Below are 24,070 nucleotides of genomic sequence, written 5' to 3' on the forward strand. Positions count from 1 at the left end.
TGCCAGAAGTGCCCAATGGCCAGTCCGGCCCTGGCCCCAACCCTAACTTTAGCCCCAACCCTAACTGTAGTCCTAACCCTGGCTGTAGTCCTAACCCTAAATTTAGCCCCAACCCTAACCCTAACTTTAGCCCCAACCCTAACTGTAGCCTTAACCCTAGCCCCAACCCTAAACCTAACCCCAACCCCAACCCTAGCCCCAACCCTAGCCCTAACGGGAAAATGGAAATAAATACATTTTTTTAAATGTTATTCTTTTTCCCTAACTAAGGGGGTCATGAAGGGGGGTTTAATTTACTTTTATAGTGCTTTTTTAGCGGATTTTTATGATTGGCAGGTGTCACACACTAAAAGATGCTTTTTATTGCAAAAAATAGTTTTTGCGTCTCCACATTTTGAGAGCTATAATTTTTCCATATTTTGGTCCACAGTGTCATGTGAGGTCTTGTTTTTTGCGGGACGAGTTGACATTTTTATTGGTAACATTTTCGGGCACGTGACATTTTTTGATCGCTTTTTATTCCGATTTTTGTGAGGCAAAATTACCAAAAACCAGCTATTCATGAATTTCTTTTGTGGAATTTCTTTTCTTACCGTTCCATGTTTGGTAAAATTGATAAAGCAGATTTATTCTTCGGGTCAGTACGATTACAGCGATACCTCATTTATATCATTTTTTATGTTTTGGCGCTTTTATAAGATAAAAACTATTTTATAGAAAAAAATAATTATTTTTGCATTGCTTTATTCTGAGGACTATAACTTTTATTTTTTCGCTTATGATGATGTATGGCGGCTCGTTTTTTGCGGGACAAGATGACGTTTACAGCGGTACCATGGTTATTTATATTTGTTTTTCATCGCGTGTTATTTTACTTTTTGTTCGGCGGTTTGCTTTTTTTTTTACGGTGTTCACTGAAGGGGTTAACTAGTGGGACAGTTTTATAGGTTGGCTCGTTACGGACATGGCGATACTAAATACAGTCATGGCCAAAAGTATTGACACCCCTGCAATTCTGTCAGATAATACTCATTTTCTTCCTGAAAATGATTGCAAACACAAATTATTTGGTATTATTACCTTTATTTAATTTGTCTTAAATGAAAAAACACAAAAAGAATTGTCCTAAAGCCAAATTGGATATAATTCCACTCCAAACATAAAAAAGGGGGTGGACAAAATTATTGGCACTGTTCGAAAAATCATGTGATGCTTCTCTAATTTGTGTAATTAACAGCACCTGTAACTTACCTGTGGCACCTAACAGGTGTTGGCAATAAGTAAATCACACTTGCAGCCAGTTGACATAGATTAAAGTTGACTCAACCTCTGTCCTGTTTTCTTGTGTGTACCACATTGAGCATGGAGAAAAGAAAGAAGACCAAAGAACTGTCTGAGAACTTGAGAAACCAAATTGTGATGAAGCATAAGCAATCTCAAGGCTACAAGTCCATCTCCAAAGACCTGAATGTTCCTGTGTCTACCGTGCGCAGTGTCATCAAGAAGTTTAAAGCCCATGGAATTGTGGCTAACCTCCCTAGATGTGGACGAAAAAGAAAAATTGACAAGAGATTTCAATGCAAGATTGTGTGGATGTTGGATAAAAAATCTCGACTAACATCCAAACAAGTTCAAGCTGCCCTGCAGTCCGAGGGTACAACAGTGTCAACCCGTAGTATCCGTCGGCGTCTGAATGAAAAGGGACTGTATGGTAGGAGCCCCAGGAAGACCCCACTTCTTACCCCGAGACATAAAAAAGCCAGGCTGGAGTTTGCCAAAACTTACCTGAAAAAGCCTAAATAGTTTTGGAAGAATGTTCTCTGGTTAGAGGAGACAAAAGTAGAGCTTTTTGGGCAAAGGCATCAACATAGAGTTTACAGGAGAAAAAAAGAGGCATTCAAAGAAAAGAACATGGTCCCTACAGTCAAACATGGCGGAGGTTCCCTGATGTTTTGGGTTTGCTTTGCTGTCTCTGGCACTGGACTGCTTGACCGTGTGCATGGCTTTATGAAGTCTGAAGACTACCAACAAATTTTGCAGCATAATGTAGGGCCCAGTGTGAGAAAGCTGGGTCTCCCTCAGAGGTCATGGGTCTTCCAGCAGGACAATGACCCAAAACACACTTCTAAAAGCACTAGAAAATGGCTTGAGAGAAAGCACTGAAGACTTCTAAGGTGGCCAGCAATGAGTTCAGACCTGAATCCCATAGAACACCTGTGGAGAGATCTAAAAATGGCAGTTTGGAGAAGGCACCCTTCAAATATCAGGGACCTGGAGCAGTTTGCCAAAGAAGAATGGTCTAAAATTCCAGCAGAGCATTGTAAGAAACTCATTGATGGTTACCGGAAGCGGTTGGTCGCAGTTATTTTGGCTAAAGGTTGTGCAACTAAGTATTAGGCTGAGGGTGCCAATACTTTTGTCTGGCCCAGTTTTGGAGTTTTGTGTGAAATGATCAATGTTTTGCTTTTTGCTTCATTCTCTTTTGTGTTTTTTCATTTAAGACAAATTAAATTAAGATAATAATACCAAACAATTTGTGTTTGCAATCATTTTCAGGAAGAAAATGATTATCTGACAGAATTGCAGGGGTGTCAATACTTTTGACCATGACTGTATGTGTACTTTTATTGTTTGTTTCTTTTATTTAAAGAAATGTATTCATGGGAACAATATAATTTTTTTTTTTTTTTACACATCTAAATATTTGTTTTTTTACATTATCACATTGTCCCGGAGTGGACATCACTATATAGTGACAGCTGTCACGGCCGTGAGTGCGGCCGATTGCATATGACGTACTATCCTGTCACTGGGAATTAAGTCCCAGGTCACCTCGACAGGATAGTACGTCATATGGGATTAAGGGGTTAAACCAGAGAGTTATGTCACACAAAATAGTTAATAAATAACATTTCTACTTTAGTCTACATTCACATTTGCGTTGTTGTGTGTTGCGTCGGCGACGCAACGCACAACGCATGCAAAAACGCATGTTTTTGTGACGCATGTGTCCATTTTTGGCTTGCTTTTGGACGCAAAAAAAATGCAACTTGCTGCGTCCTCTGCGCACTGACGCTTGCGCAAAAAAAAAAGACGCATGCATCACAAAACGCAAGACAACGCATGTCCATGCGCCCCCATGTTAAATATAGGGGCGCATGACGCATGCGTCGCCGCGGCTGCACCCGACGCACCGCTAATGTGAACGTAGCCTTACATCAGCACAATTTTTGAAACATAATTTTTTTGGGTGGGTTAGTAAGTTATAACGGTTAAAAGTTAACCAGCGATTTCTTACAGCACCAATCATAGGCTGGACATCAGTGTTTCAGGCAATAGGCCAAGAAAGTAAAATTTCTGCCGGGGTATGAAAACTTTTGAGTACAACTGTACATAGTTTCGGGTCTGGGTTCATTAATATACCATAAATACTGTTAATTTTATTCTAGAACATCATTTGTGAACGATCTAATATTATTGCATTCCCCACATCATACGCATGATGTGGGAATTATGGGTATTAGGTAAAGCAAATCTCGGGCACCTGGGTATTTTGCTTTGCGCCAATCCAATATAGAAATTTTGGAGTCCTACATTTTCTGTTAATCAAATATAATTGCGACAACCTCTGAGCCTCAGAAAAGGAATGAAGAGATGTTAGACCTAATATGCGGCCCCACGGATCCCTCGGTATCACTCCCAGATCAGCTTCCCATATAGTTTCAATAGTAAGGGGGGACTTATTTAGGTATGCATTTTTTGGGCTTCTAGTTACTGGGGATTGATAAAACAAGTCAGCTCTGAATAAGTCAGATCACAGCTTTTGTTTGATACCACATTCATCTCACACAAGTTTATGGAGACATCTTTCTAGAGAAACAACCTATAGTGAAAAAGAGGATCCTCCAAGAACTGAACTTAAAATAAATCATTTTATTGAAAAAAAAAATTTTAAACCCCCATATATCTTAAAAACCATCTCTATATAGGGATATACCATATACAATATTCCATTTCCATCTCACTGGTACTGTGGGTCAGGTTATTATCGGAAAAATAGAAGCTTGAGGGCACTACAGAATATGCATGGGGATCACTGACCACACACAAACTGAACAACTTAGGGAAGAGAAAAAGCAGTGTGTATAACGATCATGATGACACTTTACAAATAACCACACAAATGCTTTAGATCAAATATATAACACATTTTATTTATGCAAAAAAAAACACACAAAAAAACAAGACATGTTATAAAAACAATTAAAAAAGCAAAAAAATGGCCATGTAAAACCACGAGAGGTCCGTATGGGAACCTAAGGCTCTCCTCCCCCCTGACCAGCACGCTGGCTGCAGGTCTCATTCTTAGGCCGGGGTCACACTAGACCGTAATACGGACGAGTGCAATGCGCTAAAAAAATCGCATTGCGGTCGTCCCAATGTTAATCTATGGTGCAACTCCCATCATCCGATTTTTTCTCGGCCGTATTCCGGATCCGAGTGAAATCGCAGCATGCTGCGATTGTCAGCATATCTCGGCCGAGAATCGCCAATGCAAGTCTATGGGTGCGATAAAAAATCGGATTACATACGGACCATGCGTGTGCATTGCGAGAAATACGGAAGACTTCTCCAGGTGACAGGAAATTGAATCATCCATTATCAGGAAGCTTTGGCATGCTAATTTCTGGCCCACACTGGATTGCAAAGCAGGAAGCACGCCTCCACGGAGTGTACTGTGTTGGAGCATGGCCAGGCATATTAATGTGGAGATGCTGATTGCTCTGGTCCATGATAGACCAGAATTATGGGACCAACGCGACGCACGTTATGCGGACCGTGCACGTAATGACGCAGCATGGAGGTCAATCTGTCGCCACATGTTCCCCGATTTTGATGAGCGACCTCAAGAAGTTCAGCAAGAAATTTGTAAGTACCATCCTTTAAACAAAAATGGGGTTTTATATTGGGTTCCTGATAAAAATAAGCATGAACACATCATATGTGGTGTGTTTATGAGTGAAGTAAATGATCCAAGCTCTTGGTTGAGGATGCAAAAACATTACCAAGACACACAAATATGGATGTAGCTACAGTCCTTTAATATAGGCCCAAAGGAATTTTAGGTCCCCCTAGGCTCCAGGGCCCGTGTGTGATTGCAAACCCTGTACCGGTTTGAGTTATGTGCTTCATATTTAAATTAAAAATTTGTGATCCTTGCAGTCAATGATGTCACTAGACGCTAGCGGAGTTGCCGGGACCAATACCGGCGTGAACGTCAAGTTTCTGGGTGGAGTGGTGATGTAGCAACAAAAAAAAGAAAATATCTTTATTTTGATCCGCTTAATTTTCTTGCACCGGTGATGGAGCTCAGACCGTAAGTGCATGCATGTCTCAAAATATTTAACACGTCTTATTACGTGAATATGTAGCTATTTTTTTTTTTTTTAAATTCATTTGTGAAATACAGAACAGAGTCCAATCTGACAGAAAGGGAGACTGCATCTGACTCCGAGTTGGTGATTGACCCCATTGTTGAAGGTGCTGAAATGGCTGGACCATCTGGCCAAGCAACAGGCAGCAACCAACCACCACCACAACCAGCAGCAGCGTCTTCTGCCACACAGGAGGCAAATCCAGAGGTGGAGGAAGGAGCCCAGAGCAGCAGTCCAACCTTGGCTCTGGATACATCACCACAGCCTACTACAAGACCAAACCGTGGTCGGTGCAGAAGGGTGGCTTCTAACATTGGCACCAGGAGGCAAGTGGATACAGGGGTGTTGGACTATTTGTCCAGGGCTGCCCATGACGATGGGGAGGAAGCGTACTTCCGCAGTCTTGCCCGCTATTTACGGCCCATTCCACGCTCGCTCAGGCTGCGGACCAGAGGTTGTATCCAAATTGTTCTAGATGCGGCCACACCCCCAAACAACCTGACTCATGTTTTTAATTACCTTGAACGGTGGCAAATGTCAGCTACCAACCTTCTGGCGGTGCAAGACCTTCCACAGGACCAAACCCAAACAGTCGCAGCACCACCCCCGCCACGAATAGCTACACAACAACAGCCTGCCCAAAGCACCCAACAACCCCAAAACAGGCCAATTTATGATTATCCTGCAACTGCCCAATATGACCACTTGAACAGACACATGTTTGGAGGCTGGTCCCAACATGTGTCTGCTCGACATGGCCATATTGGGGGGTCTGACCAAATGGGACAATCCAGTACCCAGGGCTTGATGCCCTTCTACCCTCAACATCAAGTTTTACCTCATACACAGGATAGAAACTTGCCACAACACCCTCCATATATATCTGCAATAACACAGGTTGACAGTGTGGTTGGTCAACCACCTAGGCCAAGTTCCGCACATGCTGGACACCCGCCATCACCACCCCCAACCTACCAGAACCTGTAATTTGTTTGGACTTTTTTTGGCCTGTCATTTAGGCTTTTGTATGGTCTAAGTTATTTGTGACCTTGGCATGTTCATCTTTCTGGTTTCCTCTGGTTTATATGGCTCAAATTACATATGCTGAGAATATGTTTTTTGCAAAAATATATATGCTTTGAGCAGTAAAAATTGTTTAACAAATGTAAGTGTTATGTATTGGTCCAACTACATACATGATGTGACAACTTTACACACTTAGCTAATTTCTGAAGGAGAAACATACTACACAATTCAAACAGGAAAATTATGGTATTTATTAACTTACAATATAACTAAACTTTACAGCAAAACAGCATTATCTTGCCAAACAGTCGATCCCTCTGGTGACACAAAAAAATTGGTTAAAACATCACGAACTTTTAGGCCTGAGGGCTGACGACGTGAAGGAAGAACACGTGTAGTTGACAAGACCAGTATTTGCAGAATCAATTTCATCTGCAGCAGATGATGGGCAATCATGGTATCTTGTAAAGTTGTGAAGAACAACACATGCTTTTATCACGCCATTGACATTGCCTTCACTCAGTTGGATTGCAGACTGAAGTACCCGCCATTTTGCACTGAGAATGCCGAATGAACACTCTACCAGACGGCGGGCACGGGAAAGACGCAAATTAAAAATTCTGCGCCAGTAGTCCAGGCCTCTCCGTGGATAGGGCCTCATGACGTTCCTTGATAATTGAAACGCCTCATCTGCTACCATCATGTAAGGCACCGCATCCAAATTAGCCCCTGGTATGTGACTTGGGGGTGGGAGATCCAATTCACTGTTGCGCAGCCGCCGACCCATAATGGAAGAACTGAAGACTCTAGAGTCTCCAGTTCTCCCATAGGCCCCAATATCTACAATTATAAACCTGTAGTTGCTGTCGACTAGGTCCAACAGCACTACAGAGAAAAACTGTTTATAATTATAGAATTGGGTCCCTGAACCTGGCGGCTTACGTACACGGATGTACTTTCCGTCAAGTGCCCCAATACAGTGCGGAAACTGGCAGGTGTCCTGAAATCCTTGTGCAATACGTAACCAGTCTGCCATTTTGGGTTCAGGCATCACCTCTTGATGGAGTCTTCTCCAGATTTCCGTGCATGTATCCCGCACAATTCCAGAAATTGTAGATTTGCCCAGTAAAAACTCTAAATGCAGTGCCGCATATGATAGGTCAGTGGCAAGGAAGCTAAAAGAAAACAGAGTATTATTTAAAAAAATTTAATGAACACAATACAGTGTTATATGGCCAAAAAAAAAATGTAACTAAGATGGCATGATTATGAAAACATTAAGGACATGCGATGGCTTTGATGTTTGCCAAAATGAAATATTATCAAAGAAGGCCAAATGATGTGGAAGTTACATAACCATTTAATTAGCTAATTGGAAAAAGGGGTAACAACATTAAAGTCTTAAATTATTTTGGACAAAGAGTATTTCTACATACCGTAACGTAAGGATAAGGCGCTCCTCTGCTGAAATAGATTTGCGCATCCTGGTGTCCTTCTTGGTGATCCCTGGTCGCAAAATCTCCAACAAAATATCAAATGTTTGAATCCTCATCCGACAATAGTTGAAGAACTTGTCAGGATTTGTCCTCAGAGCAGCATACAGACGGCTGAAATGGCCTTTATTGATCCGTTGCTTTAGAAGTGGATGCACCCACATCCGTCTCCTCCTCCTCGGATCTACAATAACTGGGTATGGCTGGCCAAAACGTTGGGAAAGTACCCAGTTGTAAAGCACACGCTCTGTGGTGTTAAAAGTCAGTAGATCAGACATGTTGCTCATCAATCAGAAGTGCACCAACACAAGCAAGGACTCTACTGCATAGATTGGTGTCTGGCACCTGTTTTAGGGCCATTAAATAATGTTCTTGTTGATGATTTAAATTTCTTCAGGTGGAAAAAACGTTATATGTCCATTTTGCAAGCCTGCTAATTCTTTTGATGTTAATATTCATTTGCATCTTCCATTTTTTGTGATAGTGGGGCATGCATTTTCATACATCTCCATCAGATTATTTGTACCCATTATTTCCTTCTATTCAGAGTATGCATCTTTTGCGTCTTCATTGTTTGCCTTATATGTGCATAGCTTTCTTTATCAAGAGGACAAAAATTTCATTCACAGTTCACACATGTATCTTCCGGATCTGTGTCATTTATTATAAGTTCTTTTGCATTTTTGTCTAGGTAATCTCCTTCGTGGTTATTGGAGGTTTTGATGCTTATCTGTCATCTTTTGCTTTTCTAATTTCCTTGCATGTATAACTAACTCTAGTTTGGTCATTCTCCCTCTTACAGTGGGTTATGCCTAATGGATAATACTTATTTTAATCAAGAGTACGTGCATATCTGACTTGGTATTATGGTTTCATTCTAACTAGTGGTCATGTTCACCAGTTGCCACTCATCTTATTGGATACAAAATCTGTAATATGTCAGCATTAGGGGTCCATTTGTGTCCACACTATCCCATGCCCACTACGCGTCCAGAGACACCCGAGGCTCACCTGTGGAGACAAACATACGGTGCATCTTTCCAGACCGCAGCAGGTCACTTGATCTTGGCAAGATAAATGTCACCCATACAATGTATTGGGCGCAACGATTCCTCACAGTTCAGTGAACACATGCGGAATCACCTGTGTACAATAATCGACAACGCTTTGGATGCAAGGGACATGTGCTGCATCCAAAGCGCTGCCGATTCCTGATCGTAGGCACATACCCGTAGGAGTATATTTATGCCCCACACTTATTTCTTTATCATTTCAAAACTGTATTTCTGACACAGTCGGCTTCAGTGTTATTTCGTTCTCCATCTGGGTATTCGTCATCTCTGGTTTAAGATTTTTTTTTCATGTTTTTTTTCAATACAATTATTTTAAGTTCAATTGTTGGAGGATCCTCTTTTTTACTATCGGTTGTTGTGGTCATTACGGACCTTCCCGTTATCTCTCAGGGCACCATAGGCTGATCTTTCTAGAGAATAAAACAGTTGTTTCCTTTTTTTTTTTTTCAAAAAGAGATTATAGAGTAAATCCAATTGTGAGGAGAGACCATGCAGGAAAATGATCTGATTGTCATAAATGATGACTTTGATAGCGTAGCGGTCTTTTTCTGCTGAGTGTGGAACACTGACCTTTTACTGCAATAACAAAATAGATAAGAGACTTTGTTTATAGCAATGCAAGCTTTATGATAAATGCCTTGCATACATTGTTGCGGTCTTAAAAGCGTATCTCCAGGCAAAAGAAGTTAACTGAAGTCTTACAATGCAGATGTCTCAAGGACGTTCCAAGAAAAATGTCCTTCCTATAATGACAGTCTCAGTGCCATCTGTTCTCACTGATGGAGATACGAGATCTCAGAGAAGATAAGACTGAGGGTCTCCTGACACCTTCTCCATACAGGCACCAAAAGGTGCCCATACACATTATGCATCAGTGATGGGGTGCCGATTTCATTGGGACCAGCAGACCATATAATGGGTGCAGTGAAAACCAGAAATAGTGCTTGAAGATGGTATTACTGATTGAGTTAAAATATAGCACATATGCTAGTACGGCAGAGGTCAGATCCCCTGCTTTGATGCGTGCTCCGGCGGTGAAGCCGCATCAAAGCCGGAACATGTCAGCTGTTTTGAACAGCTAACATGTGCCCGCAATAGCGGCGGGTGGAATAGCGATTCAACCGCCGCTATTAACTAGTTAAATGCCGCTGTCAAACGCCGACAGCGGCATTTAACTACCGCTTCCGGCCATTGGGCTGGAAATGAGCGCTTTGCCGACCCCGTCACATGATCGGGGGTCAGCGATGCGATGGCATAAAAATCTGAAGTCTCCTTGAGACCTCTATGGTTGTTGATGCCGGATTGCTATGAGCGCCACCCTGTGGTCGGCACTCATAGCAATGCAGTAAATCTACTACATAGGGGCGATCGGACGATCGCTCCTACGTAGCAGAGCCGATTGAGTTGTGCCAGCTTCTAGCCTCCCATGGAGGTTATTGAAGCATGGCAAAAGTAAAAAAAATGTTTAAAAAAAAAAGTTTAAATCACCCCCCTTTCGCCCCATTCAAAATAAAAAAAAAAAAAAAATCAAACCTACACATATTTGGTATCGCCGCATTGAGAATCGCCCGATCTATCAATAAAAAAAGGATTAACTTGATCACTAAACGGCATAGCGAGAAAAAAATTCAAAACGCCAGAATTACGTTTTTTTGGTCGCCATGACATTGCATTAAAATGTAATAATGGGCGATCAAAAGAACGTATCTGCACCAAAATGGTATCATTAAAAACGTCAGATTGGAATGCAAAAAATAAGCCCTCACCCGACCCCAGATCACGAAAAATGGAGACGCTACGGGTATTGGAAAATTGCACAATTTTTTTTTTTAGCAAAGTTTGGAGTTTTTTTTACCACTTACAGTAGATAAAACACAACCTAGCCATATTTGGTGTCTATGAACTCGCAATGACCTGGAGAATCATAATATCAGGTCAGTTTTAGCATTTAGTGAAGCTAGCAAAAAAGCCAAACAAAAAACAAGTGTGGGATTGCACTTTTTTTGCAATTTCATCGCACTTGGAATTTTTTTTCCCGGTTTCTAGTAAACGACATGCTAAAACCAATGATGTCGTTCAAAAGTACAACTTGTCCCGCAAAAAACAAGCCCTGACATGGCCATATTGAAGGAAAAATAAAAGAGTTATGGCTCTGGGAAGGAGGGGAGCGAAAAATGAAAACGCAAAACCGAAAAAGGGCAAGGTCTTGAAGGGGTTAACAGTGAATGAAGACCATCACTGTTTTAAAATCCTGGAGTGCTGCTTTCTTGTCTCCATTTGTGAGTATAGTAGGACCTGAGCCAACCTCTTGCCAGATTTTCTCCCACTCTGGTAGGATTTTTGACCGCGTTGCTCCTACTTGTGCTGTTTATGATGTGTATTTTGTTATATGGACTCCCCATCTCTACATCCTTCCCCGATGCCAAGGACTGAAAGGGTCAGGCATGCTTAATTTTATATACCCAACCCTTTGTTTTTGAGTGCGATAAGTCACCACTAGCAGAGCATGTCACTTGTGCATGTATATGAGGGATGGGGGTAAGGAGGAACCTAGAAAGTCTAAAATGCTGAATCACTTGAAGGATATGGAGGAGGCTGGCCACAATCCTCAATATCTCTATGTAGTAGCATCGTAGGTTACGTTATGGTTTATAGGACTGAACTTCTTTCAGGAGACTGCCCAATATCTGTCTATTGAAGCACATCAGACAAGTGGAGAGCAAGTTGGCCAAAGGAACCCCCAAAAAAGTAAGGTGTGGGGTGACAGGAGAAAGAAATAAATCAGGGTAAACCATACATTTCCAGTTTACAGTATCTAGAGCCTAGAGATACTCATTAACTAGTGGAAGCTAAATCCATATTCAGAATTTTATATAAACTAAACAAACCCACATAACATAAGAAATCAATAGCGAAACGTGATCTCCTACAGCCAATACAGGCATGCAAATAAGGCCCAAAAGTGAGAACCAAATATAAATCTAGAAATATACAAAGTAAATATCAAAGATATATATCATATACTGGTGTGGAGCCCGTCCCAGGACGGTGACTAACAGGAAATGCATCCACCTAAAGAAGCGCTCCCACTATGTTTTTTATATATGCGTGTGTGTACGTGCATGTACTGTAGTGTGTGTGTGTGTGTGTGTGTGTGTGTGTGTGTGTGTGTGTGTGTGTGTGTGTGTGTGTGTGTGTGTGTGTATATATATGCAATACAGTTACAGTGATACTAAACATGCACAATTTTTTTTTTATTATTTTAGTGGTAAAAAAATATATAGTTACTTACCGATAACGGTATTTCTCTGAGCCCATGACGGCACCACGGAGAGAGGGGATCCGCCCACCAAGGACAGGAAACCTACAGATAAAAAGGCGGTACCTCTCTGCCGCATTAGTTGTTTACAGAGAGTTTAAGTTAAAAGCGGAATCTAATTTCAACGTTACTTGAAGTCTTAATCAAGATACCGCGTGGCTATTTACTTACCGTATTTTTCGGACTACAAGACACACTTTTTCCCCCCCAAAAAAGGGGGGAAAATTGGGGGTGCGTCTAATAGTCGCAATGCAGGCTTACCATGGCGCCAGAGGTGCGGGGATGAGGAGGCGCAGTAAGCGGGGTCCCTTTCTCCGGTGAGGTGATGCAGCGGCCCGGTAAGCAGCAGAGCCGGGTGAATCCTGTTGTTATCGGTGGGGGCGGCCATCTTCCTGAAGCCGCGCGTGCGCAGATGAAGCGCTCTGCTTCCCAGGGCTTCAGGAAAATGGCCGCCGCGATCTCCATCTGCGCACGCGCGGCCTCCTGCGGCCATTTTCCTGAAGCCCCGGGAAGCAGAGCGCTTCATCTGCGCACGCGCGGCTTCAGGAAGATGGCCGCCCCCACCGATAACAACTGGATTCACCCTGGTCTGCTGCTTACCGGGCTGCTGCATCACCTCACCGGGGAAAGGGACCCCTCTCACAGCACCTCCTCAGCCCGGGACCCCTCTCACAGCACCTCCTCAGCCAGGCACCTCCTCAGCCCGGGACCCCTCTCACAGCACCTCCTCAGCCCAGCACCTCCTCAGCCCAGCACCTCCTCAGCCCAGCACCTCCTCAGCCCAGCGCATCTGCCGGTAATCACTGCTGCAACCCTCACATGGACACCAGGCCATGGCATCGCCCACCTAAGCAGGAAGGGACCCTGCTCAGGTGCACGCCACACCGCATCACCTGACCTCTGCCGACACCATGCCTCCTGTGACCCTGCTCTGCCACCGCCATCCCTCAGGTAAGATACTGTACATTCGGACAATAAGACGGACCCCCATCTTATAAAAAAATCTTTTTTTCTGCAATTTTCACCCCAAATTTAGGGTGTGTCTTATGGTCCGGTGCGTCTTATAGTCCGAAAAATACGGTAGGTATTAGCGTAGGGCATTTATTAGTGTGCACACCCATACGTAAAGGGAGGGAATGTACGGGTGCCGTCATGGGCTCAGAGAAATACCGTTATCGGTAAGTAACTATATTTTTCTCTGTCCCCCATGACGGCACCACAGAGAGAATTGCAGAGACGGTACATTAGGGAGGGACTACCGCTTCCAGCACCCTTTTCCCAAAGGTGAGATCTGAGGAAGAGATAAGGTCCAATCTATAGCGCTTATAGAATGTTGAGGGTGAAGACCAGGTAGCAGCTCTACATATCTGATCAACTGAAGCACCGACCCTTTCTGCCCAGGAGGTCGCCACTGCTCTCGTTGAGTGTGCTTTGATTTCTTCCAGGACTGGCACCCCACTTCATGAGTACGACAGGCTGATGGCATCTCTGATCCATCTTGCTAGGTTGCTTTTGGAGGCTTTTTTCCCCTTTCGGGGACCCTGGAAACAGACAAAAAGAGATCCATCCTCCCTACACTCCCTAGTGGCTTCTATGTAATGGATCAAGCATCTCCTAACATCCAACGTGTGTAAGGACTCTTCCTCCTTGTTTTTGGGATTAGGACAAAAGGAGGGAAGGGATACCTCCTGTGCTCTATGGAACCAAGAAGCTACTTTTGGGAGGTAAGCCGGAACAGTTTTAAGAACGACTCTATCATCCAGGAATTGAGTGAAAGGGGGTTGACTGACAAGGCTTGTATGTCACTAACCCTGCGCGCTGAGGTGAGGGCGACCAATAGAGATGTTTTAAGAGATAGGGTTCTCAATGGGACATCTGCCAAGGGTTCAAATGGAGGTTTAGATAAGGCTGTGAGGACTAGATTTAAGGTACCGTCACATTAAGCGACGCTGCAGCGATCTAGACAACGATCCCGATCGCTGCAGCGTCGATGTGTGGTCGTTGGAGAGCTGTCACACAGACAGCTCTCCAGCGACCAACGATGCCGAAGTCCCCTGGTAACCAGGGTAAACATCGGGTTACTAAGCGCAGGGCCGCGCTTAGTAACCCGATGTTTACCCTGGTTACCAGCGTAAACGTAAAAAAAAACAAACACTACATACTTACATTCCGGTGTCTGTCCTCTCCGGCGCTCTGCTTCTCTGCACTAAGCACCGGCCAGAAAACAGAGCACAGCGGTGACGTCACCGCTGTGCTCTGCTTTCCGGCCGCTGCGCTTACACAGTGCAGGAAGCAGAGCGCCGGAGAAAACAGACGCCGGAATGTAAGTATGTAGTGTTTGTTTTTTTTTACGTTTATGCTGGTAACCAGGGTAAACATCGGGTTACTAAGCGCGGCCCTGCGCTTAGTAACCCGATGTTTATCCTGGTTACCAGTGAAGACATTGCTGAATCGGCGTCACACACGCCGATTCAGCGATGTCTGCAGGGAGGTCCAGCGACGAAATAAAGTTCTGGACTTTCTGCGCCGACCAACGATGTCACAGCAGGATCCTGATCGCTGCTGCCTGTCAAACTGAACGATATCGCTATCCAGGACGCTGCAACGTCACGGATCGCTAGCGATATCGTTCAGTGTGAAGGTACCTTTAGATCCCTCTGAGGGGTGCTATGTGAGGGCAGGGGTCTTGACCTCCCTGCTGCTCTAATGAACCTGGAATTCCAACGATTCCCTGCCAAATCGCAATTAAATAACGCTCCTAAAGCTGCTATATGGACTTTTAGGATACTTGTGGCCAGGCCCATCTCTAACCCTTCTGTAGGTCTCCCATCAAGGACAGGAAACTGAACTGATGTGGAAGAGAGGTACCGCCTTTTTATCTGTAGGTTTCCTGTCCTTGGTGGGTGGATCCCCTCTCTCCGTGGTGCCGTCATGGGGGACAGAGATAATTCAAAAGTTTGCAAAAAAAAATTGGGGGGGTGGGGGGGGTGGGGGAAGGTGGCTTTGTCACGTTACCATTTTCTGAGACCCGTAAAAATTTTATTTTTCAGTCGATGGAGCTTTGTGATGGCTTATTTTTTGTGGGGTGAGATGTTGTTTTTATTAGTACCACTCTGGGATAGATATGACTTTTTGATCGCTTGTTACAGCCTTAGGCCAGGGTCACACTTCTGAGTGCAATGCAAGTCTCTCGCATCAATACCCGGCACTGCTACAGGCACTTGGGACCAGAGCGTTCAGCTACATAGAAATACATGCAGCCGCACGTTGCTGCCGGGTATTGATGCAAGAGACTAGCGCGAGTTTCGCGCATCACACTCGCATGTGTGACCCTAGCCTTATTTGTGGAATTGCGGAGACCATAAAAACATAATTTTGGCGTTCTTGATCTTTTCCATTTACGCTGTTTACCAATCGAGTTAATTGTTTTTATATTTTGATAGATTGGACTTTTCTGAATGCAGCGATACCACATATGTGCATTTTTTAATTTTTTTTTAATATTTTTATTTCCAATGGGGGAAAGGGAGATGATTTGAACTTTTAAGGTATGTGCACAGAATCAGTAAACGCTGCGGGTTGGACGCTATGTACTTCCACAGGGTCCAGATGTTACAGCATAGATCCACCATCCGTCCAGAGATGCCCACAGCTTACTGCGGAGACTTACATGTGTCGCGTCTTTCCAGACCACAGCATGTCAATTTCTCTTGCAGATCGTGTATGACTGGCCTTAGATTTTTTTTATTTTCTTCGTTTTTTTATTTTATTTACTTTTTACTGTTCTTGTTAGCCCACTTAGGGGGCTTAAAGATGCAATCATCTGATTACTTGTAGCATATACAGCGATATCACAGCATTGCTGCACATAGCAGAAATCACGGTCTCCTTTGAAGCCCAGCCACAGACAGGGTTTCAAAGGATCTCCATAATGACAGCCATGGGACCATCAGCTGACCCCAAGCTGTCATCACATCCCATTGGTGACCCTTGATCAAGTCAGGAGCGCACCGATGGGCAGAGATAACGACTTGCACACACATCAGCGCATATTACATGCCAGTGTGAGAGATTGACAGTGGCATTAATAAGCTAACAATCACGGGCAGAGCACTGCTCCACCTGCAATTGTTAGGTGCAGGTCCTGGCTGTAATACACAGTCATCAACTGCTGGGTGATGCTCACTGTGGGAGCCCGCTCCATACAGCTGCTTCCGACATGTGCTGCACATGTCACTTTACATATTGCCCCACTGGCCTACTTTCTTAGACACTGGCGCAATTTTTCCTAAACAGTGGAGCGAGTTTGGATGAGACGGCTACCTTCTCCACCCTCCTGCTTGGTACCACACACATTGTGCTGTACGCTCCTGTCCAGTGTATCGATGCGGGCGCTGACTGAGTGCAGAAGGATCCGAGCTCCACTATACTGGCGAGTGGGCGGCGTGGCATCGTTCTCCAGTATAAAAAAATTAGATGTCATGTTTCCCTCTGTTGGCCCACATATATTAATGCCTTAGAGTGTTATTTGGTCATCCAACCACATGGTGGCAATATTTTCAGTTATAGACCAACACAGGATCACAGAGACAAATATATTTATATACAGTATAAACGTATGGACAGACGCATACATACATATCCGTTGGAACATATTACTGTACATATCTTTATAATTACATATATATAGTGTCGGACCGGAGTGCCAAGAGCCCACCAGTAACCAAATCCAGGGCCGCACTTTTCAGCCAAATGAAAATGTGCCATTATCGTCAATCACAAATTTATATAACTATGAACTGGGTAGATCGATAAATGAAAAAGATGCTGCCTCTGTCTGAACACAGTGATTCAAGTATACTGTGCCATGTACTGCTCATATAGGTGGCGGCCTACTCTTCCATCGGGGCCCATCGGAGGATTCTCCTGTTCTCCTGTGGGCCAGTCCAAGCATGTATATAAGTTTATCTCACGACTGCATGGTTTAAGGCTATGTTCACACGCTGCGGATCCGCTGCGTTTCCGCAGCTGTTTCCCATGCGTTTACAGTACAATGTAAACCTATGGGAAAAGCAATCCGCAGTGCACATGCTGCGAAAAAAAACGCACGGAAACGCAGCAGTTTACATTCCGCAGCATGTCAATTCTTTGTGCGGAATCCGCAGTGGTTTTACATCTGCTCCATAATAGAAAACCGCCGGTGTAAAACCGCAGTGGAAACCGCACAAAATCCACGGTAAATCTGCAGTAAAAAAAACAGTGTTTTTGCACTGCGGATTTCTCAAATCCGCTGCTGAAAAATCCGCAGTGGACCACTTCTACGTGTGCACATACCCTAACACTTCCTGACAGCTTGTTAGAAGCCTAGCTGGGTAAAAAAAATAAAAAAACAAACAAACTGCAGTTTATAGAAATCTTAAAGTATTGTGGGCGGACAGAAAATCTATTATAGAATTCAACACTGAGAAGGCGATAAAACGGAGACACGTCGCTTTGAGCTCATTCTGCACAGGACAGGGGGAACCATTATGGAATCTGCTATTACCCTAGTTAATTAGTTAATACTTTGATCTCAGAGATGGGGAAACATTCACACAAGTTCACAGATGACACCTGTATGTCAAAAGGATATTTCCAAAGCTGACAGATACAGGAGTCCATCGTTAACCCCTTAACCTGTCCAACATTTTTCAAGAGCCAGAACTTTTTCTTATTTCCATCAATGCAGCTGTATGATGGGGTTTTTTTTTCTTTTCATTTTGTAGCATGAGCTGTATTTTTAATGTCACCATTTAGGGTAAATTAAAAAAAAAATCTTTTTGCGGGAGGATTGCAGAAAAAAAAGGATTTCTGCTATTTTGTGGATTTTGCCTCAGTTTTATCTTGACTAAGTTCAGTACACAATAAAGTATATACAAATTTTTGTGAAGTAATAGCTTTTCTGAGTGAATCACCCTATCCTGATGGCTTATTTTCTTGATACCAGAGCAGAGTGATGGCCTATTTCCTGCGGTGTCATCTGGGTCTATATATGACTTTTTGATAGCAATTTCTCGCTTTGCTTCTGGTGGGAGGGAGAGGCAAAATGTCCACAAAAAAACGTCAGTTATGGCATTGTTTTATATATTATTTATGTTTTTAAGTGTTCACTGTGTGAGTTAAATATGATAATTTTATAATTCAGATTGTTAGGGACGCCACAACACCAATAATGGGTACACGTTCTTCTTTTTCTGACACAATAAAACTTTATAATAGGCAAAAAAAAGGTGACTATATTATCGGCAATAACACAACGGACAAAGGGGCTTTTATTAGTCTCACTGACACCCACTATTTAATTCCAGGGAGACCTTTTTAAGGCTGTGGTTGCTATTGACCATGGCATCTGAGTAGCCTTTCAGAATCTGCATTTAGATAAGATAAATGCAGACTGTTCCTAATGGAAACTTGTCACCAAGTTTTTGCCACCTAATAAGAGAAGCATAATAAAGGGACAGAGACCCCGATTCCAGTGATATATCACTTACTGGGCTGCTTGCTGAACTTTTATCGGCAGATCACTGTAGGACTAGTAAACTTGCAGTCATTTAGTTCTTCAAATTCATAACCCCGCCTCACCACTGACTGACAGCTTTCTGCCTATGCACTGTGTACACAAAGCTGCCAATCAGTGGTATGGGAGGAGTTGTACAGGGCCCAGCATTCAGAGAACTGCTGGATCTGTAGCAGCAAAAAGTTTTAATAAATACTGCAAAATCCAGTAAAGTTAGTGACACATAGCTAGCATCAGGGTCTCTTCCCCTCCATTATGCTGCTCTGAGATGGGGTAGCAAAATCCTGGTGACAGATTCCCTTTAAGTAAATACACACCAACATTATCCGAAAATCAAGACATTTAAGGCCCATCTCCACAATTGCCTTGGACTGACCAAAACAACAACATTAGGGCATGGTTTTTTAAGCCCTTACCCTTTTGTGATCCAGTTTGAGGGACTGTTCCAAAAAAGGTACTTCAATCCAGGGGTAGAATGAATAGATAATACACACGCGCTACCTCAAACAAAAAGAAAGAACCCTCAGCTGCAAGGAAACGAGGCAGGGAGGTGCCACCCCTGTCAATGAACTACCAAGAATAATAAAAGCAATAGAATCCGCGCTGAAAGGGTGAAACAGATGGAATAGTTATAACCGTGAAGAACTAATGTGATATGGGGACACACAAAACATACTATATATGCCTACACACCCCCACCTATAGCAGAACAATCCCACCTCAAATAGACCGGGACCGGAGCCTGAACTAGTAGCCACACCGATACTAATAAACACACGGAGGGACTCACCAGCAGGAGATGTCGCGCCGTATATCGTGGTGGGTGCAGTCCAGTCAGGAAAAGAGGATCCGGCGTGTGGAGACGCTTGCGGGAAGGTGGGCAGGCAGAGGCAATAAGCCGCAATGCAAAAGAGCAGTACGGAGGCTGCGTAGAGCCAGGGAAAGCGCCGGCCGGTGGCGTTCCTGGATACGAGCGGAAAAGGGGAAAGTAGCTGGCACAGGGCTCAGCGTGTGACGTCACAAAGTTAGTACGGGGCAGCGCAGAGAACAAAAGCTTTGGCCACCGGCCGGCGCTTTCCCTGGCTCTACGCAGCCTCCGTACTGCTCTTTTGCATTGCGGCTTATTGCCTCTGCCTGCCCACCTTCCCGCAAGCGTCTCCACACGCCGGATCCTCTTTTCCTGACTGGACTGCACCCACCACGATATACGGCGCGACATCTCCTGCTGGTGAGTCCCTCCGTGTGTTTATTAGTATCGGTGTGGCTACTAGTTCAGGCTCCGGTCCCGGTCTATTTGAGGTGGGATTGTTCTGCTATAGGTGGGGGTGTGTAGGCATATATAGTATGTTTTGTGTGTCCCCATATCACATTAGTTCTTCACGGTTATAACTATTCCATCTGTTTTACCCTTTCAGCGCGGATTCTATTGCTTTTATTATTCTTGGTACTTCAATCCAATTTACTAAAAACTGTGTATAACTAAAATAGAATATTTGGAAATATTTTTAAACCATATTAAATACCTCGATCATCCTCCATGCGGTCATCTTCCACTGAAGCAGACTCTACATACGATTTCTCAGATGAATAAGTATGATGAGCGTCCAACTCAGAGGAGAAAGATTCAAAAGATTCGCTTTCATAGTTCCTACTACTAGAGTCATTAATATTGGGACTGAAGGAATCACTTCTCTTCTGACGACTGGATTGACTTACAGAGGCTTCAAAGGAATCACTGCGATACTTTTCAGAATGTTCATCAATAACGGAGTCAAAGGCGTCACTTATAAATCTCTCATTGGATTTGTCAGAGATAGATTCAAATGTATCTTCAGAATATTGTGATGCAGCGCTCAGAGAGTCACTCCTGTGCAGGACTTCATCATTATTAGGGCTTTCTTCACTGACCGGGGATAACGCCATCACAGCCCTGTACAATAAAACATACTAGGTTAAAATAGATATTGGGAACAAAAAAAATGGAATCTTATCCCATCTATGGAAGAATAAATACATAAAAAATATAATAATATAGAATACACTACGTCCACACTATCAGATGATGCTATAACCATTCGGCACAGTATCATTATGATACTACAGTGTTGTCCCAATGTAAGCAGTAGCGGAAAAGTGCCTGCCACCAAGCCTTTGTATTTAGCAACCACAGTACATCTTCTATAGCATTGGGACACTATTATTGTAAGACCTTCCCTGGCGGTTTGTCACAAATCCAACATGCTCTAGTTACAAGAGGTTTTATCTGTTTTCTCAAAGGGTTCTCTATTGCAAAAATTAAAAAAATAATAAAATAATAGAATTATTCTTACCGTTAATTCGGTTTCTAGGAACCTTCCACGACAGCGGTACTGGAGGATGTCTCCCCGCCCTAACGGGGGACAGGAAACACAAAGAGGTTAAATACCCTCCCCTTCCTGCCATCTCCAGTGTTTTTTCTGGACACAGTAGTATGTATAGTTACCACTTAAGTGCAGGAATCATCCAATAAAATCATCAGATAGGGAGGGAAATTAGTGCTGTCGTGGAAGGTTCCTAGAAACCGAATTAACGGTAAGAATAATTCTATTTTCTCCAGTCACCTTCCACGACAGCGGTACTGGAGTAGTACCAACAAATAATTTCAAGGGGGGACAACCGCCTGCAGAACTGTTCTGCCGAAAGTTAAATCCCGGTTGAAATCAAGCCTGTAGTGCCTGGTGAACGTATGTACTGATGACCAGGTGGCAGCTCTGCAAATCTGCTCCGTAGAAGCGTCACCCCTCTCTGCCCATGATGTTGACACCGACCGTGTAGAATGGGCCTTCAGTGATGGAGGAGGTGGTAGATTCTGGGATGAGTATGCCAGAGATATGGCTTGTTTAATCCAGTTGGCGATAGTATTTTTCGTAGCCTTTCTGCCTTTGTTCTTCCCGGAGAGTTGAATGAAGAGATTTTGGTCAATCCTCCAACTCTCTGTTTGTGAAAGATAATGTAACACCACTCTGCGGACATCCAGAGTGTGGAAGGACTCTTCCTTCACATTAGAAGGATCTGGGTAGAACGAGGGCAACACTATGTCCTGACCTCTATGAAAGTCTGATGTTACTTTAGGTAGGAAGGTAGGATCTAGACGCAGGATTATACTATCAGATGTTACCCTTAAGTAAGGCTCTTGTATGGATAGGGCATGCAGTTCTCCTATCCGTCTGGCCGAGGTAATAGCCACTAAAAAGACCGTTTTTAGGGTAAGAACCTTTAATGAAATATGAGATAAAGGCTCAAAAGGATCTCGAGTTAGACTCTTAAGGACCAGATTAAGGTCCCAAGGAGGAGTATTGTTGAGAACTCTGGGACGGATTCTAGTTGCTGAAGTAACAAAGCGCCTGATCCACCGATGTTTGGCTAGATCCTGATCGAAATAGGAGCTAAGTGCTGAAATTTGTACCTTTAAGGTGTTAGGCTTAAGACCCAACTCTAGACCCTTTTGCAAGAAGTCCAGAATTTTGGCAATATTTGGATGAAATGGATCAGGAATGTCTGGAAGATACCACGATGAAAACCTCTTCCAGATTTTGGCATAAATGGCATTTGTTATGGGTTTTCTACTGTTCTGGAGAGTATGAATTACTCCATCTGAGAGACCTCTTGCCTTTAGTATCTCGGCCTCAGAAGCCATGCTGAAAGATTCAATCTGTGAAGGTTTGGATGCAGCAATGGACCCTGACGAAGAAGATTTTCCTTCTGAGGTAGACACACTGGACCTTCCTGGGCCATGTCTAACAGGGCGCTGTACCAACTCCTCCCTGGCCATGTTGGCGCTATCAAAATCGCCGTAACTCGTTCCGATCGGATCTTCTGTAGAGTTTTCGATATTAATGGGATCGGAGGGAATGCATAAACAAGGTCGAACCTCCATGGGTGAGAGAACGCATCCATGCCCAGTGCTCTGTCTGTCATATTTAAGGAGAAATAAGTTCGCAGCTTGGCATTCTGACTGTTGGCAAAAAGGTCCACCTCTGGGATCCCCCATCTGGAAATCAGGGAGAGAAAGACCTCCTGGTCCAGACACCATTCTCCTGGATGCACATCCCTTCTGCTCAAGAAATCTGCCTGGGTATTGGCTGACCCCTTCAGGTGAATTGCTGAGATAGAGAGAACGTGTCTCTCTGCCCAGAAAAAAATGTTTGAGGCTAAGGTCTTTAGTTTCCTGAATCTTGTGCCTCCTTGATGACGAAGGTATGCTACCGTGGTCATGTTGTCGGAATATATTCTGACATGGTGTCCTTGAACAAGGGAGGATGCAGCTCAATGCTTCTTCTACTGCTTTCAGTTCTCTGAAGTTTGAAGAGCTTGCTCTGATGTCTGGGCCCCAGGTGCCCTGGAAATGGGTTCCCTCGACTATAGCTCCCCATCCCCTTTGACTGGCATCCAATGTTAGTGTCTTTAGTGGGATCTGATCCCAACTGACCCCCTCTTGGAGGTTTCGAACCCGTAGCCACCATGCCAGGGATGCCTTGACATGATTGGGAAGGCAAACTCTCTTGGAGAGAGAACTCTGCTGACCGTCCCAGGATGATAGGACATGGGTTTGGAGGATTCTCGTGTGGGCTTGTGCCCAAGGTACCATCTGGATACAAGATGTTAGAGATCCCAGCACAGACATGGAATGTCGTAGAGTAGGAGCCTTCAGGGTTCTGAATGCCGTTATCTTCTGTACCAGATCGAGTTGACGTTCTCTGGGCAGAAAGGATCTCCTCGCCTCCGAGTCCAGAAGGACTCCTAGGAACTTCTTCCTCCTGGAGGGATGAAGGTCCGATTTTTCTAGATTTGGGATCCAACCCAATGATTTTAGGATTTCTAGAGACCTTGTTAAGTCGGCACTGAGGCTGGAGACTGAGGGAGCGACAATGAGAAGATCGTCTAGATAGGGTACTATGCAGATCCCCTGAAGACGGATGAATATAATGGCTTCTGTCATGATTTTTGTAAAGACTCTGGGTGCTGAGGCGATTCCGAAGGGAAGGGAGTTGAACTGATAGTGTACTATCTCCCGATCCTGAGATATTGCAAATCTTAGGAACTTCCGGAATTCTGGATGGATTGGGACGTGGTAATAAGCGTCCCTCAGATCTACTGTAGCCATCGCCCAGTCCTGTCCTATCAGAGGG

The 24,070-nt window shown here is 43.9% G+C and overlaps 1 protein-coding gene across 2 annotated transcripts in view; it reads right to left on the minus strand.

Moving 5' to 3' along the window:
* C2H8orf48 (chromosome 2 C8orf48 homolog) overlaps nucleotides 1–24,070 on the minus strand; it is a 52,700-nt gene that overhangs the window by 18,124 nt on the left and 10,506 nt on the right. For both annotated transcript variants that reach the window (XM_069747204.1, XM_069747203.1), the window contains exon 2: nucleotides 20,426–20,832. In XM_069747204.1, the coding sequence (XP_069603305.1) occupies nucleotides 20,426–20,825 (400 nt within the window). In that variant the 5' untranslated portion in view covers nucleotides 20,826–20,832. The remainder of the gene's footprint in view (nucleotides 1–20,425; nucleotides 20,833–24,070) is intronic.

Source organism: Ranitomeya imitator, chromosome 2, assembly GCF_032444005.1.
Source record: "Ranitomeya imitator isolate aRanImi1 chromosome 2, aRanImi1.pri, whole genome shotgun sequence".
Taxonomy (NCBI): domain Eukaryota; kingdom Metazoa; phylum Chordata; class Amphibia; order Anura; family Dendrobatidae; genus Ranitomeya; species Ranitomeya imitator.